This window comes from Coregonus clupeaformis, unplaced genomic scaffold, assembly GCF_020615455.1.
Source record: "Coregonus clupeaformis isolate EN_2021a unplaced genomic scaffold, ASM2061545v1 scaf1549, whole genome shotgun sequence".
In the NCBI taxonomy this organism is placed as follows: Eukaryota; Metazoa; Chordata; class Actinopteri; order Salmoniformes; family Salmonidae; genus Coregonus; species Coregonus clupeaformis.
Genome location: NW_025535003.1, coordinates 13,250 through 30,842, shown reverse-complemented (window position 1 = coordinate 30,842; position 17,593 = coordinate 13,250). Strand labels below are relative to the sequence as shown.

The window sequence follows — 17,593 nt, the reverse complement described above, 5'->3', positions numbered from 1 at the left end:
GTGCTGAAGACCTCAGCGCGATAGAAATGTAAAAGCCTTGTTCCCGCGTTCGCAGAGACTGCATTCACGGTAAACACTGCATTCACGGTAAACACTGCATTCACGGTAAACACTGCATTCACGGTAAACGCTGCATATGTCGGCTCAATCAGTATTTACCGTTAAATTGCGCCACATCGCTGATCTTCAGCGCTATCGATTGAATCGAACCCAAAAGCTTGCTGTAGGTAGTCAAGGCTCAGCTTTCTGATTGGCTGTCCTCTATTTCCTATGCTAATCTCTGCCTATCTAGTGCATGCTCATTGGTTGCGATCTTTCATGATTTGCAAAACAAATACAAAACTACATAAGAAAAATAAACAAGTCTATGAAAAGGTCCACTAGCAGGTGGCTAGTTAGATATATATTTGTTTACTATAAAACCCAGATTGTCCTCCTACTCTGTTGTTTTCAGAAGCGTCCAGCCAATCAGATGGTGCTGAAATGCTGGACCCTCCTCTTCTCATCATGGTGACAGCGCTGATCTCCAGACACCTCTGCTTCCTCTGGTCATCCAGTTAGTAGTTTAAAACAGGAGGGCAGGAAGTCGATGCTCTCTGTCAGCTGGCTATAGCTCCCCTCCCTCTCCCTCTCTCTTGTCTGAGCAGGCTATAGGCAGGCCTCTCTTTCCATCCCTCGCTCTTCACTATAGACCCCTCCCCATCTCTGTCTCTGCTTTTTCTGTCCTTCACTGTCTCTCTCCCTCCATCTCTCTGTCTGTGCTATAGGCAGGCCTCTCTCTCCCTCCATGCTATAGGCAGGCCTCTCTCTCCCTCCATGCTATAGGCAGGCCTCTCTCTCCCTCCATGCTATAGGCAGGCCTATATCTCCCTCCATCTCTGTCTGTGCTATAAGCAGGCCTCTCCCTCCATCTCTCTGTCTGTTCTATAAGCAGGCCTCTCTCCCGCCATCTCTCTGTCCATGCTATAAGCAGGCCTCTCTCCCTCAATCTCTCAGTCCATGCTATAGGCAGGCCTCTCTCTCCATCTCTCTTTCTTGTGCTATAGGCAGCAGGCCTCTCTCCCTCCATCTCTCTGTCCATGCTATAAGCAGGCCTTGCTCTCCCTCCATCTCTCTGTTCGTGCTATAGGCAGGCCTCTCTCCCTCCATCTCTCTCTCCCTCCCTCTTAGTCTGTGCTATATGCATGCCTCTCTCCCTCCATCTCTCTCCCCCTCTTAGTCTGTGCTATAGGCAAGCCTGCTGCACCTGGTTAAGGAGCTCTCCGAAGCGGTCGAACAGGCCCTCCACCCAGGCTCCGTTCCTCATGCACAGCTGCACCGTCTCCTCCTGCCCCATGTCCCCTTCCTGCACCCGCAAAGATGCAATCTGCAACACAGCAACCAGAAAACAACCCACACGTCAACCAGAAAACAACCCACATGTCAACCACACCAGTGTTTCTTGTTGGACTCCCGTCTGCAACAGGAGTCTCACTCCTCGGGCCGTTATCTTCCGTTTCTTGCCAACTAAACAACCCTGGTAGCACAACAGTTGTATGCCTGTCATGAGTTAGTGTCATACAACTAATCCATGCCCAGGCAGTCATGTGAGTCTGTCAGGGCCCTCACTGTCAGGGCCTGACGAATGGCCTGACAAAGGCACAAGCCGCAAACAATTACACATACAGAGGGATTGTTACTGAAGAGATAACCTAGGTTCAAGACTATTCTAATCTCAACATGACACACTCAGTGGTCATTGCTGATATGGCGTCTCCGTTCGGCAGTCAAAACATCACATGTTGGAGGTTAGACCGAGCGGGCAATGTGGGCCAACTAGACAGCTGGCTAGGGGGTATTGTTTAGACCGAGGGCAATGTGGGCCAACTAGACAGCTGGCTAGGGGGTATTGTTTAGACCGAGGGCAATGTAGACCAACTAGACAGCTGGCTAGGGGGTATTGTTTAGACCGAGGGCAATGTGGGCCAACTAGACAGCTGGCTAGGGGGTATTGTCTAGACCGAGGGCAATGTGGGCCAACTAGACAGCTGGCTAGGGGTGTATTGTCTAGACCGAGGGCAATGTGGGCCAACTAGACAGCTGGCTAGGGTGTATTGTTTACACCGAGGCATGGGGTCCCTGTAGCTCGCTGGTAGTGCAGACCGAGGGCAATGTGGGCCAACTAGACAGCTGGCTAGTGGGTTCAGACCGGCAATGTGGACCAACTAGACAGCTGGCTAGGGTGTATTGCTTGACCGAGAGTCAGTGTGGGCCAACTAGACAGCTGGCTAGGTGGTATTGTTTAGACCGAGTATGTGGGCCAACTAGACAGCTGGCTAGGGGGTATTGTTTAGACCGAGGGCAATGTGGGCAAACTAGACAGCTGGCTAGGGGGTATTGTCTAGACCGAGGGCAATGTGGGCCAACTAGACAGCTGGCTAGGGGGTATTGTTTAGACCGAGGGCAGTGTGGGCCAACTAGACAGCTGGCTAGGGGGTATTGTTTAGACCGAGGGCAACGTGGGCCAACTAGACAGCTGGCTAGGGGGTATTGTTTAGACCGAGGGCAGTGTGGGCCAACTAGACAGCTGGCTAGGGGGTATTGTCCAAAGACACAGTCCTGTACATGGTCTTCTTCTTAGCATCCCTGAAGTATTCCACCACAGACACACAGTGCACATTAATGCCCCCACTAGGGTAACCACATTTAAAATACCCAAATGTGGGCCAACGGGATGATTTTGCGGGACAGTGTAGCTTGGTGGCAGGGAGTTGTTTTGGTTGCGGGACAAAGGGCCAGAATGCGGGGACATGTGGTCACCCTAGGCCACGCACACACACACAGTAGAGTGCTCTCACCTCGTCCTTACACATGAGGTATGTGTGGTACTTGTAATGCTGTAGAGAGTGGTAGAGGGAGAACCACTGGGGTTTCTGCTGGTCCACTGTGTATTCCTAGAGACAGAGAGAACACAAGCAGAGAGCTCATTACACTAGATTTTCCTAAACACTCGACGCAGACTTCACAGTTTGGTCAAGTAAGCATAGAAAACTAAATGCATTCAAACCAAGCAGTACTTACAAAAATAGCAGTCACAGAAATGTTTTGCGTCAAGAGACAAACTGTGTGCAGGACGCCCTCTATTGGACAAAACCAGGAAGTGCTTCATCTTTCCCTCTGGCCTGGACTGCACTGTAAATAGCAGTGTGAACACAGAGCATCTTACCAGGGGCAGTTTGCTGGGGGACTTGGAAGGCTTCATGTTCTTCCTGTTGTAGGCCTTCCCACTGAGCCGCACCTTAAAGGCTGGGGTCTCTCCATCCTTCTTGAGCTCTGTTACAACCGAGATCTCTGGGAAGCTGTCCAGAGCCGTCTGAGGACAGAGACGTGTGAGAGGTACTCAATAAAAGGGTGTTGAGGAAGTCATAGGCCTATATTTATTTATTTATTTTCAGGAGAATGCTAAAACGCAAACCTTAAAGAGTTGTCCCACTCGTAGTCTGGGCAGCAGGCGTCTCCTGTTGTCCCAGATCATCCCGTCCACTCTCTTCATGTGGGGCAGCAGCAGCTCATCTGAACCCCAGAAACAACGGGATCAGCTTCCTAAATCCTACAAACAACTGTCCCACTCCCTTCCCCTCTCTCCTCAGGTATATCCAACCTGATCACTCCTACGTGAATATACCTGTGTGAGCAGTTTGTGTCATGAACAGTGCTTGTGACCATAGAAATAGATGTGGGGATGTTCCACAATGCTGGAAGGGGGGCCCCCCCTGCTGGAAGGGGGCCCCCCCATAAGGTGAATGCACCTATTTGTAAGTCGCTCTGGATAAGAGCGTCTGCTAAATGACGTAAATGTAAATAAAACAGTTTGGGAACCCCTGCACTAGGGGTACCAATCATCCCCCTCTCCTGGATGTATACCCACCGTTCTCCCTCTCCAGAGCGCTCATCACGTCTGCATCCAGGGCAACACTGATCAGCAGCTCCACAAAGCTCTTAAACGTCTCCTTCATGGTCCTGGTGTTGAGGAACCGAGGGGAAAACGGCACTGGAAAAGAAAGAAAGAAAGAAAGAAAGAAAGAAAGAAAGAAAGAAAGAAAGAAAGAAAGAAAGAAAGAAAGAAAGAAAGAAAGAAAGAAAGAAAGAAAGAAAGAAAGAAAGAAAGAAAGAAAGAAAGAAAGAAAGAGAAAGAAAGAAAGAAAGAAAGAAAGAAAGAAAGAAAGAAAGAAAGAAAGAAAGAAAGAAAGAAAGAAAGAAAGAAAGAAAGAAAGAAAGAAAGAAAGAAAGAAAGAAAGAAAGAAAGAAAGAAAGAAAGAAAGAAAGAAAGAAAGAAAGAAAGAAAGAAAGAGAGAAAGAAAGAAAGAAAGAGAAAAAGAAAGAAAGAGAAAAAGAAAGAAAGGAGAATTAACAGAGATGGAAGGAGGGAGAGGGAATGGGGAAGGATGAGAGAGAGAAAACAGTGCATAACAGAGGGAGGCAGAGAGAGATTTAGTTGCAGAGCTCCATCAAGCCATCAAGCCCATGGGAATGAGCCTAAATGAAGGCCCTCTAAAGCCTCAACCCTCACCATCATCTTCAGCCTCATCCTCATCCTCAGGAGAGGACTCGGAGGGAGACGGAGAGTACTCCTCCTTCCACTTCCTCCTCTTTTTGGGTGGGGGCTCTGCCTTGGTCTTGGGCTGCTTGGGGCGAGGCTTGGACTGGGGCTTCTGTGATGTGGGCGTGGCTAGAGGGTCAGAGTTCACTGAGCGGGGAGGGGTCTTCAGACCGAGCAGTGCCTTCGCCTGGGAGCCTCTGGAGGACAGAGAATGAAGTTAGAAATGAATGAATGAATGAATCAAGATTTAGATTGATGAACACGAACATGTGACGAATTCAGGTAAAATAAGTATTGTAACAAATATCAGTACCTCAAGGAGTGCATGGGCTTGCAGCGTGGTTTGCGGTTGCAGACCCGGACGTACTCCTTCTTGTTGACCGTGTCCAGGAACTTGACATACACCCTCCTGTACATGGTCTTAGCATCGCCAAAGTAGCCCAGATACTAGAAAGGATGCATACACAAAACAATAGTTTAGTGATCTAAACAACAGAGTGGATAAATGTTATTCTGCTTACATAATCATGTTATAAATTCAAACCACAATTCAAACTCATCTATATGTGTGTGTGTGTGTGTGTTCATGAGTAGTGTGTGTATGTGCATGTGTGTGTGTGTGTGTTCATGAGTAGTGTATGCATGTGTGTTCATGAGTAGTGTGTGTGTGTGTGTGTGTGTGTGTGTGTGTGTGTGTGTGTGTGTGTGTTGATGAGTAGTGTGTGTATGTGTGTTGATGAGTAGTGTGTGTATGCGTGTGTCTCTAATCATATGTACGCCTGCTCTTACACTGTTAGTGGCTGAGAACACCCTCTTGCTGTCCCTCAGCTCAGGGACAAACTTCTGAAGCAGAGCTTTCTGGACCTTCCAGATGGCTGGGGGTTCCTGTCCGGATGTCAATGTCACCTACACAAAACACCACACACGAGCAGAACAAGTCTCAGCATGGATCAATAGAACAAACAAACACACACAGAGACTGACACAAATATGTTTTAGATATCTGGACTAACTGTATAAGACTGACTGGCCACAAAAATGGAAACTCAGCCAAGGCCTGCTTTCACACAAATCCCCTCCCCTCCCTCCTACCTTCAGGCTCCCTGTGTCCTCGTTTTTTACCACAAACTCGTCCCTCTCGCGGTACATGCCCTCTCCCCCGCTGTCCGACAGCTCTTCGTCCGTCAGTCCTTCTATGGCCACGCTGGTCAGCTGGACGGCCAGCTGGCCTGGGGGCGCCGGTTTCGCCCCCTCCTGCCCCGACGACCCAGTCGCCGATGACGACGAACCGGCTGCCGAGGACTCCTTGGGCGCAGCCCTCTGCTGCTCCTGGGCTTTGGAGGATGAGTGAGGCATGCTGGGAGCCTGGTCTGGCTTCAGGAGAGAGCTGGAGAGTCGGTTGTCTTTCGAGGGAGAGAAGAGAGGGGAGGAGAGAGGGGAGAGAGGTTAGGGTATTAGATGTTATTGTATCTACTTGTGATAAGCCATATTTTCCTTGATAATTAAAATAGTTTTGGATATAAAAAACTAAGCATTTTATTTAAATTGTTTCCATTCAGGGCATAATGCTGTCTCACACTACACTGATAACTAACAAACCAGATGACTGAATCCTAAGGGCTTGTAAGGGCAGCCCGTCCATGTTTACCCGCTTTGTGTGTCCTGTCGGAGGGCTCGTCCAGGGCCGACAGGGCTGAGCTGATGCTGTTCTGGAGGGCCTGGTTCTTTCCCGCGCTGCTCTCATCCTCATCCGAGCTGAACGATGGCAGTGTCTCCAGGTTCTTCTGGAGCTCTTCGTCCAGACACTTCTGCTGCTGCTGAGAGCTCCCCCCGACCCCAACCCCAACCCCATGGCCCTCCTGGCCTATCAATGGGGCTGATGGAGGTTGTATTTTCAGGGGTAGAGGCGGTATGGCGCACAGGGGCCGCTTGGACGAAGCCGAGGGCTTGCGGGAGCGACTGGGTGTCCGTACGGGGGGCGAGGAGAAGTGCTGTTTGGGACCTGACTTGAGGAAGTCCAGGAAGGAGCCGATGAAGCCTGTCTTGACCTCAGGCTGTTGCTCCTCCACCTCACGGATCTTCTGCCTCATCCTCTCCTGCTGCTGGTAGCTGTCGTAGACCGGCTCCGAGGTGGAGGTGGAGGGGGAGCTGGTGGGGTCGCTGCCCCGGGAGTTCTGCCTCTTGGCCTGGACTGTCTTTTTCCTTGGTTGGATGTTCTCTTCCTCTGGAACGGGTGGCTTGGCCGAAGCCTTGGAGCGGACCCTCTTTTTGGGGTTGGGGAAGCAGTCAGAGGGACACTCGTCAAGGCCGTCTTCTCTCTTGATGACTTTGGGCCCTTTGGGTTCTGCTTATTGGCCTTGCCTCTGTTGAGGTGCCCTGAGGGGTCGTACCCCAGGCCAACCAGGTGGTACTCATTCTCAGAGTGGCCTCCGTTGGGGTTGCCATCGGCCCTGTTGCTAGGGTGATCCGACTGTCCTTTGGGCGAACTGTTGTTCTGCTCGTCTCCGGGCTTCCGTAGCAAACCCGTCTCCGGGCTTCCGGCGCCCATGTCGTGCCTGGGGTTGACTACAGCGGTGTGCGAGTGTGACATTGAGTACTGTTGCCCCAGATGCCCCTCCCCTTTGGGAAACTGGTGTCCGTCTGAGGTCATATGAGTGCCATTGAGTGTCATGGTGTTATGGGAGTTAGTGTTGGTGATGATGGAGGTCTGGGAAGATGAAGAGGAGAAACTAGGTGACTGGTGTCTGGCGTCCACAGTCTGGAAATGACCCTTGGGATCGGACATATCGCCCTCGGCGGACGTGGCTTTGACAAAGTCCTGCGGCGTGACACCGCAGGCGGCGGCCGTGGCGGCCAGGATGTCGTCCACGTTGGACAGGATGTTCCTCTCGTCCGCCAGCAGCATGGACTCTGGGAAGCAGATTGAGCTCAGGGCGAAATGGTGCTTGGCGTCCTGCTGCTGATTGGTCGATTGGCTATAAGTGTCCTTTGGCGAAGAGAGGTGCAGTATGGAGGAGTCTGTGATGGTGTTCTGTCCTACTGCCCCAGGCTGTCTCTGGCTGCCATTGAGGCTGACGCTGATCAGATGATCTCCCTCCATGTGAAGGTACTGGACTGGGACATGGCCTGACCCTGGGGTTGGCTGCACCTTGGAAGGGTTGTGACCACAGTGGATGAGAGGCTGCTGGATCAGGACCATCTGCTGGTCACGGTTAGACTCCAGTAGAACCTGAGAGTTGGGGAGCCTGATGTACTGGTTCTGGGTGTGGTTCTGGGCTGACTGGGTGTGGGTCTGGTCATTTTGTTGCCGTGGCTCGGGCCCTTTGAGCATGAGCGAGTGCTGTTTGAGCTCCTCAGCGCTCATGGGCTGGGCGTTGGTCGTAGTCTTTGGGCCCATGAGCTGGTCTTCGGCGCGCGAGTTGCTCCGGATCACACTCTGAGTGTTGTAACGGTCATCCATTTTGGAGACTACGTAGACCACGTTGTTGTTGTGGGCGGCCATGTCGCCGCTGCCCCCCAGGCTGGAGGTTTCTAAAGAGACCTGCTGGAGAGCCTGGAGGTCCTCAATGGGGATCTCTCCTTCCAGTTTCAGTTTGCAGTAGGCTGGCTTTAGGTCCTGTACTGAGGATCTGAAGTTGTTCTGTAAGGCTTGTGCATGAGGGGCTGAAGAGAAGGGGGTGTAGCCCTGGCCCGAGTTTGACGTGGGTAACCTCTGGGCGCTGGCGGAGGGGTAGGAGGCGCTGAGGGATTGTCCTGCGGCGTAGCTCTGAGACTGAGTGACCGAAGCCTGCCCCTGGGACTGAGACAGGTAGCTCACGTTAGGGGCACCCTGAGAGTGGCTGGAGGGGGAGCTCTGGGAGAGGTTGCCCAGACACAGGCCCTGAACCTGGGCTCCGTACTGGCCCTCATTCTCCTGGCCCTGCCCAGGGCTGGAGCAGTAGACCAGGGACTGGCTGACAGACGCTACGTTGCCTGAATGGCCAGAGAAGGAGGGCAGGGTGTTGTAGAGAGAAGGCAGTTGGTCTGAGGGGGAAGAGGAGTATGCCTGGGAGGTGATGTAACTCTGAGAGTGGCTGAGAGTGGACAGCAGACTGGGCAGCGGGGCCGATGTGTACGGCTGAGTCTGCTGGCTGGCGATCACCGAACCCTGCTTCAGCCCTGGCCCCTGCCCTGGGGAGGGGTAGCTCTCTGGAGATCCCCCCTGTGAGTGGGGGTGACCCTGTCCGCCATCCGGGGCAAGTTTGGAAGAACAGTCTTTAGTCTTGGCACCCGTGGAAGATGAGCGGTACCTAGAGGGGGAGGGGATGGAGGAGGGGTAGGCCTGAGATTGCACACCCGTCTTGGGCTGCTGCGCGCTGTTGACCCCCTGGGAGGAGTCCGTCCCAATGGAGGGGCTGCAGGGCACTGGGGTCTGCCGTGAGGGGTCCTGCTGGAAGGAGACATCCCCCTCCCCGCTGCCTGAGCCTAGGTAGCCCTGCAGGGAGTGCTGCAAGCCAGGCAGCTGCTCCGAGACAGCGTGGCTGCTGCTAGAAGGCCTCTGGTGGTGCTTGATCACACTACATTCCCGCTGAAGTGCTCTCTCGATGGAGCCCGAGAAGACGGGCACCCCGTAAGGCTGGGGGGCTGACTGGGTAGCCAAAGGGAGTAGCCCAAACTGGGGCTGCAGGAGGTGGGGGGCCGACTCCTGGGCCGAGCGATATGTGGATGACTGGGGAGGGAGGGCAGCGCCCAGGGAGGGGGCGGGGAGGCGGTCGAAGGCCAGGGAGGTAGGTAGCGTGGCCTGGCTGGGTTTAAGCTGCAGCAGGGGGTCGTGGTGGGGGGAGAGCAGGCCGTTGGTGGAGGTGCTGAAGGCGTGGTCCTGGAGGGCCAGGGAGGGGGTGGTGGTGTAGCTCCGTGAGGGGAAGGCACCATGGTGCTGATAAGAGGAGAGGGGGGCGGGGTAGGGGAATGTGGCGCTGGAAGGCAGGGCACCAGTGAGGAACAGCTCTGTGGAGGAGTTAGCGCCTAAGAAATAAAAAACAGATGAATAAAGATAAATCTTTGGGCAAAGGCAAGTACAAAATACAAATGATACAGACAAAAACAAGCAGGTAACACAGTTCACACGTGACAAAACATGAGGTAGAAAGAGACAAGGCCAGCGTTGTCTAATATATGAACTGAGTGGAATGGATGCAGTCCCTCTTGTCCCAATTGAAACCAGCATGGTGCCTCAATTCAAAATGTCATTTTCTTTGGAATTCATGAAGCACAGCACACAGAAAAATTCATTCATCGACAACAAATAATTCACAACACACAAAAACCGAGTGTGCAAAGCGGCGGCCATTTGGTGTGTGTATACAGTGGGGGGAAAAAGTATTTAGTCAGCCACCAATTGTGCAAGTTCTCCCACTTAAAAAGATGAGAGAGGCCTGTAATTATCATCATAGGTACACGTCAACTATGACAGACAAAATGAGAGAAAAAAATTCCAGAAAATCACATTGTAGGATTTTTAATGAATTTATTTGCAAATTATGGTGGAAAATAAGTATTTGGTCAATAACAAAAGTTTCTCAATACTTTGTTATATACCCTTTGTTGGCAATGACACAGGTCAAACGTTTTCTGTAAGTCTTCACAAGGTTTTCACACACTGTTGCTGGTATTTTGGCCCATTCCTCCATGCAGATCTCCTCTAGAGCAGTGATGTTTTGGGGCTGTCGCTGGGCAACACGGACTTTCAACTCCCTCCAAAGATTTTCTATGGGGTTGAGATCTGGAGACTGGCTAGGCCACTCCAGGACCTTGAAATGCTTCTTACGAAGCCACTCCTTCGTTGCCCGGGCGGTGTGTTTGGGATCATTGTCATGCTGAAAGACTCAGCCACGTTTCATCTTCAATGCCCTTGCTGATGGAAGGAGGTTTTCACTCAAAATCTCACGATACATGGCCCCATTCATTCTTTCCTTTACACGGATCAGTCGTCCTGGTCCCTTTGCAGAAAAACAGCCCCAAAGCATGATGTTTCCACCCCCATGCTTCACAGTAGGTATGGTGTTCTTTGGATGCAACTCAGCATTCTTTGTCCTCCAAACACGACGAGTTGAGTTTTTACCAAAAAGTTCTATTTTGGTTTCATCTGACCATATGACATTCTCCCAATCCTCTTCTGGATCATCCAAATGCACTCTAGCAAACTTCAGACGGGCCTGGACATGTACTGGCTTAAGCAGGGGGACACGTCTGGCACTGCAGGATTTGAGTCCCTGGCGGCGTAGTGTGTTACTGATGGTAGGCTTTGTTACTTTGGTCCCAGCTCTCTGCAAGTCATTCACTAGGTCCCCCCGTGTGGTTCTGGGATTTTTGCTCACCGTTCTTGTGATCATATTCACCCCACGGGGTGAGATCTTGCGTGGAGCCCCAGATCGAGGGAGATCATCAGTGGTCTTGTATGTCTTCCATTTCCTAATAATTGCTCCCACAGTTGATTTCTTCAAACCAAGCTGCTTACCTATTGCAGATTCAGTCTTCCCAGCCTGGTGCAGGTCTACAATTTTGTTTCTGGTGTCCTTTGACAGCTCTTTGGTCTTGGCCATAGTGGAGTTTGGAGTGTGACTGTTTGAGGTTGTGGACAGGTGTCTTTTATACTGATAACAAGTTCAAACAGGTGCCATTAATACAGGTAACGAGTGGAGGACAGAGGAGCCTCTTAAAGAAGAAGTTACAGGTCTGTGAGAGCCAGAAATCTTGCTTGTTTGTAGGTGACCAAATACTTATTTTCCACCATAATTTGCAAATAAATTCATTAAAAATCCTACAATGTGATTTTCTGGATTTTTTTCCTCAATTTGTCTGTCATAGTTGACGTGTACCTATGATGAAAATGACAGGCCTCTCATCTTTTTAAGTGGGAGAACTTGCACAATTGGTGGCTGACTAAATACATTTTTTCCCCACTGTATATGTGTGTGTGGCCTCACCGGTCTGCCACGTGGTGGTCCTAAAGGGGGGGAGCAGCGAGGCCCCGACAGGACCAGCCTGCTGCAGGGCTCTAGACTCCATGGTTGACAGGAAGTTCATGACCGAGGTCTCAGTAGTGTTAGCGCCTGAGTCAAACCCCCCCGACAGACCTGGGAGAGGTGGAAGATGGGTGAGGTGAAGAGAGACTGAGAATTTCATGAGGTTACTGAGGTTGTCTAGAAGGGATACAGCTTTGGTCAAAATTTTATTTTTCGTAGCAGATTAGGATAATTAGGTTAAGGTTAGGAAACGGGTTAGGGTTAGCTAAAATGCAACAACAACAAAACATCTACTTTTGATGTCAATTGGACTAAAGCTGTCTCCATCTAGACATGACCGGTTACTCCCGAGTGGCGCAGCGGTCGAAGGCACTGCATCTCAGTGCTAGAGGCGTCACTACAGACCCTGGTTCGATCCCGGGCTGTATCACAACCGGCCGTGATCAGGAGTCCCATAGGGCGGCGCACAATTGGCCCAACGTCGTCCGGGTTAGGGGAGGGTGAGGCCAGGGTAGGCCGTCATTGTAAATAAGAATTTGTTCTTAACTGACTTGCCAAGTAACATTCTCCTAATAGTCTTACTACAATCACAACACAAAATGTGAGTGCCAGCCCTCTACAGTTGCTTAGTTAAATAAGTCCCAATTCTTAGTCCTTTATTAAAGCAACATCTTACCTGTAGGGTGATGGGTAGTGGTGTAGGTGGGCAGCTGGGTGGATGCGTAGGTCTGCCGATGGAGGAGCTCTGACTCCAGGTGTGTGGCACCATAACTGGCACTGCGGAAAGGAACACACACACACATAAGGACACACACAATTTTCACATTTACTGTTCCAACCTCCCCATGCCTCGGAGGCACTAAACCAGACAAGCTTATTCCATACATCAACAACACTGTGTGACCACCACCACGACAACACGCTGTGCCCCTGTCAGTCCCCTGGACCTTGCCCTGTCACACAGAGACCCAGACGGTATTTATAGGCCCATGATGCAAGCCTACCAAAGTGTGTCAGGCGCAATGGAGGCCCTTGAATATGTGGCGCACGACATATCTCATCCAACCGATAAATACAAATCTCTCACCTGTTGATAATATTACAATTGACAGTAACATAAGAGCTGATTGTTTTTTAGCTTTAGAAAAGGAGTTAGATTATAAAAGTATATATACGTTGACAGAACGCAACCATAACAGGTGATTATTTTTATAGAAACACTAGTATTGATCATAACCCAGTCAGACGAGCCCATATGAAGACTGCTGTCCTAAACAGGGATCACTTTTACTCACAACATGAGAGCAGACACACTTGTTGTTCCCTGCTCACCGCTTAGCCACCACAGGGTAACATGCAGCACTATCAACCTGCACGGTCATGGATAGTGGCACTGTAGCTAGACAACCAGCTGGCGCTCCCTCATGACCTTTCCACAACCCCCAGAGTGACACAAAGAGACTGGCATCGCCACAGAGGTGAATTATTAATGTACACTGTACAGGGGAACCCAGGTAGGGTGAGGAAACCAAGATGGATTGGTACAAGTCATAGCAGGGTTATGAATGAGAGGTGTGTGATATTTTTATGTCGGCCTCAGTCTTGAAACCTACAAAGGCCTAACCCACAAACAGGAAGCTGAGGCTAGGCTATATGAAAGAAGAACAGAGAGTGATAGACATTTTTAGAGGACAGACTATCTTACGAACCTTGGGTTATATTTGCATCCAATTCAACTTTAACTCCGTACTTTAAAATTCACTGGCGCATTAAAACAGACTTGTCAGTATACGAACTTCAGAATGAAAGGCCCTGTACAAACACAAACTATAAGATAATTTAGGCTAGCTAGTAGCTAACTCCTACTTTCCATCAAAACACGTAGTAAAAACAACTAGGGCCGGTACGATACCAGTATCGTGATACTCGTTAGTATCGTGACAAGGAAACAAAACACGAAGCGGATTTAACTCCTTTAGGAAAACAGCCCTGATGTTGGAAACAAACATCATTATGTTGTCATCCAGAGTCACATGTATTTATTTTCCAAGCTATAGCACACAATATTTTACATACAGCAGGTTTTTAAAGGACCAAAGAGTTTAATCTGCTTCGTGTTTTCATTTTCGCTATTGAAAAAATATTGTGATACTGATATCATCACAGCCCTAAAACAACAACAGAACGAGTCAGTCTGTCCGGCTCCATTTTGTTTCCATGTGATGAACATGTCCCATTTCCTATTATTCAGATAATACGAGACGTCTCGGTGCGATGAACACACAGAGCAGACTGACTGATGTTCTAGCCAGGAGACAAACAGCTGTCTGGGGGGAACGCACAGCTGGAAGGGAGCCATCTCATCTGCTTCTCTGTGTCCCTCTGTTTCACTAGCAGATCTCTACTAATCTACAGTAAAAGGGTGAGGTAAGCTAGCGCTACTCACAAACTAGGGCCCAGGTCAAAGGTCAACGCCCTGAGTTGATTCTCACTGTTATCAGTTTGGAGGAACCAACCAAAACGCTGATTCTCACTGATCAGTTTGGAGGAACCAACCAAAACGCTGATTCTCACTGATCAGTTTGGAGGAACCAACCAAAACGCTGGTGGTTTCACACAGTCAAGAGAGTGAAAAGGTCAGGAAGACACTATCACACTCAGGGATGAGGAGGAGGAGGTGATCTCCACCTCCCTGAGTGGGATAGTCTCTTTTTTAGAGCGAAAGCACCATTAGAGTTGTGTAACAGGCTGGTTTCTCTCTAAAGACAGACGCCGGCCAAGTCCTTCTCCTGGAGGGTAGAACACTCACAGGGGCAACGAGCAGTTGGAGACAGAGCTCAGGAACAGGCTTCAAGCATGTTGAGTCTAGCCTACTTTCATAATAATGTAATGACATAGCCTAGTGCAAAAAGAGCTTCACCATAAAAAAAAGCTGTTTTAAAACCCACTTGTCCGATATGCTACCTTCCCTGATTTAACTTACCTACCTTAAAACTCTCCAACAAAACATGTGCTGGTGAGTAGGTCAAAACAAGACCCCACTCACCCCCCTAACTGTGTCAATCCCAGTTTCTCTCCATAACCTGTGAAGCCACTAGTCTCTAACCAGCCCCTCACTCTCACTTTACTTCTCCCTCTCGCCTCTGACCCTGGGGGTGGGGAGGTGGAACGTGGAGGAGGGTGGGTGGCAGTCTGCTCCGAGACACTGTGTGGGGCTCCACAGTTCATGTTTCGACAGAGATTCCCACTGACACCACTAACGAGGGCTCCTCTCTTCATGCAGATGGAAATGAGTTGAAGAACCCAGTCTGCCAAGATCAGAGACATGATTCTGTCAAATGTGTTTACACTTTTGTCAGAAAACAGGTAGTTGGGGTTTAGCTAAAGACTGAATCTCAATATCCACATGTCTGATCAACTGGTATGACACTGACTAACTTACTTTATTTTGTCTCTCGCTATCTGTCTGTGCTCAGCAGATGCCATAACTAGGGCAGCTGGTGTCCCACATTCTCAGCGCTATCCATTTATAAAACAGGATATTTTCACAGGCAATTCAGGTTAACTCCACATAGAGAGTGGACAGAAAAATACACATTATCAACCACACACTACTGCCCCACTGAGCCTCCCAAATAAACGTGTGTGACAAGCACGACTTTCATAATCATCATTTTTGTTCAACGCTCAAATGACTGCCGTGCTCTTAAATAAACATCCAGAGTTGACCACTAACGTTGACGTCTGGGACAACTGTCAACAAATTGTACAAAACACCAGTCTTTCTGTGACTTCACTTTCAGTCAGAGTGCAAACAGTCAGGCTACTTCCTAAAATTGGAGACTATGTCAATGACAACAGTTTATCAGCGAATTCAACACCTCAACAGATTTGACAACCTTACGCGCAACAACTTATCTAACTAGCTATGCAAATGTACCGGTACCGGTATGATGAAGTTGATCTGTCTGGTGACTTTTTTCCTTCTTCAAGATGGTTCGTTGTAAGCGATCGAACGATAGATTGAAGTATTCGACATGATTTCAGTCTTGCATGCAGATAGACCATTGTGCATATTGGCAATTAACGTGCAACAGTGCCAAATAGCTACGTAGCTGATAGCGTGCTACAGATTTTAGGGGTGTCCAACATTTCTAAAACAATGTTCAATGAGTGATCCGTAACTTCCTATTCCCATGTGAAGCCCTCGACCCAATTGTTCCATAACACGACGCGTTAACTTTAAAAGCTCGTCACACATTTCTGTTTGTTGTGCTAGGCCTTCCATCACCGGAATTTTCCGTGGAAGGTGACCCGCCCTCTCCTTCATCTCATTTACCTTGGCTTTATGCTTGCGGTGCTCCGCTCATAGGCCCAGGCTACGGTCTGTGCTGGTGGGGCCAGCGGGTCTGCGAAACTGGAATTCGGGTAATTCCTGTCCATCATCCGTCGAAGGCTGGGAGTGATGCACTTCCCGGATGGCGCTTTGTGAAGCAGTAGGCACACATACGAGCGCGGGGCCGGACAAAACAATCACATTCTCCCGGACCATAGATTGCTAGGCGCCGTCAAGCTCAGCTGTACAGTCCTGAAACTTTTTAACCGCTTCTCTTTAGCATGAGGTTTTGATGATAATCATTGTTCGTTTTCCCTAATCAAAAACTGTGCAGGCACTGCATGGTGGTTTGGTACTTGGATCAGGTCCCCATGTTGGTTTATTTCCCATGATGCACCGCCAAACCTGCTTGAGTTGGAAGAGTTCTTTCTCATAATTTCCCTTCAGTATAATAATGGAGCAATATTTATTTGTGAAACGTTTTATACCTGTCTGAAATGGCATCTATGGTCAGTCATATCACTGATCACATATTATTTAACACAATCACCTTTGCACTGACTTTTTTTTTTTTTTTTACCTTTGCACGATCACCGAATTATGTAATGCATCATGATATAATTTGCAGACATAATTTAATGATCAAAATAATGATAGCCTTTGTGATTTTGTTGTAAACATTAACACATCACCATTCAAACATTCTTCAGCGAGACAAGACAATCATTAAAATGTCAATTTATGAAATGATCCTCTGACAGTTAAAATGTTTCATAGACTTACAGTACACAATCACCAGCACACATACAGTACATTGTCCCATGATGTCAACCTCACCATTGGCATCATTCATAGATATAAAATCCAAAGACAAAACACGCATGTCACTATACCTCCTAATCCTTACAGAAGTCATGCTCAGATGTGAGCAGTGTTAATTAAATATCCTATTTTACAGATGGATGGGTATGGAGGAAAGAAACAGCCCACTATTCATCAGTGTCCAGAAATAAATAGCTAATTATCCCGACCTGTGGTTGCAAAGCCCTATAAAAAAAAAGAGCACCCTGTTATGACAATTAAAAAAACACTTCATTAAATAACATGGATAGGTTTCTTCTTCATGAATGAATGGAGCTTCAGACAAGAGCAAAGACTTCCTGGGACACTCATTATAGCATAGCGTGTGATCAGTGCATGACCTGGGGAGGAAATCACAGGAACTGAGTACTGGCACCACAAATGTTCTACTGCTTGAGTTTCTGCACCTCCTATAGAATATTAGCTCAAATGTATTGCAGAGTTCCTGCACACACATATATATATATATAAACAGTGCAGGTAAATGAGTACCAGCACATACAGTATTTCAGTCCAAGTCAAGCACTGAGTGTGATGTCATCAAACTCACACAGTCTACTTGACCACATACAACACAAACAGTGAGCTCCAAAAGTATTGGGACAGTGACACATTTTAGTTGTTTTGTCTATGTACTCCAGCACTTTGGTTTTGAAATTATACAACGACTAGGAGGTTAAAGTGCAGACTATCAGCTTTAATTTGAGGGTATTTTCATCCATATCGGGTGAACCGTTTAGAAATTCCAGCACCTTTTGTACATGGTCCCCCCATTTTAGGGGACAAAAGTATTGGGATAAATTCACTTATATG

General features: G+C 48.8%; 1 protein-coding gene across 1 annotated transcript; it reads right to left on the bottom strand.

Annotated features, from left to right (window-relative positions):
* Positions 1 to 1,140: 1,140 nt before the first annotated feature.
* qser1 (glutamine and serine rich 1) lies at positions 1,141 to 16,319 on the bottom strand. Its single transcript, XM_041859590.2, is given in 14 exon segments — positions 1,141 to 1,366; positions 2,838 to 2,933; positions 3,206 to 3,352; positions 3,455 to 3,552; positions 3,908 to 4,030; positions 4,550 to 4,776; positions 4,893 to 5,026; positions 5,369 to 5,485; positions 5,672 to 5,982; positions 6,228 to 6,786; positions 6,789 to 9,583; positions 11,545 to 11,694; positions 12,260 to 12,360; positions 15,923 to 16,319. Coding segments are annotated over 14 exon segments (5,103 nt in total). The 5' UTR covers positions 16,027 to 16,319; the 3' UTR covers positions 1,141 to 1,225.
* Between the last annotated feature and the right edge of the window lie 1,274 nt (positions 16,320 to 17,593).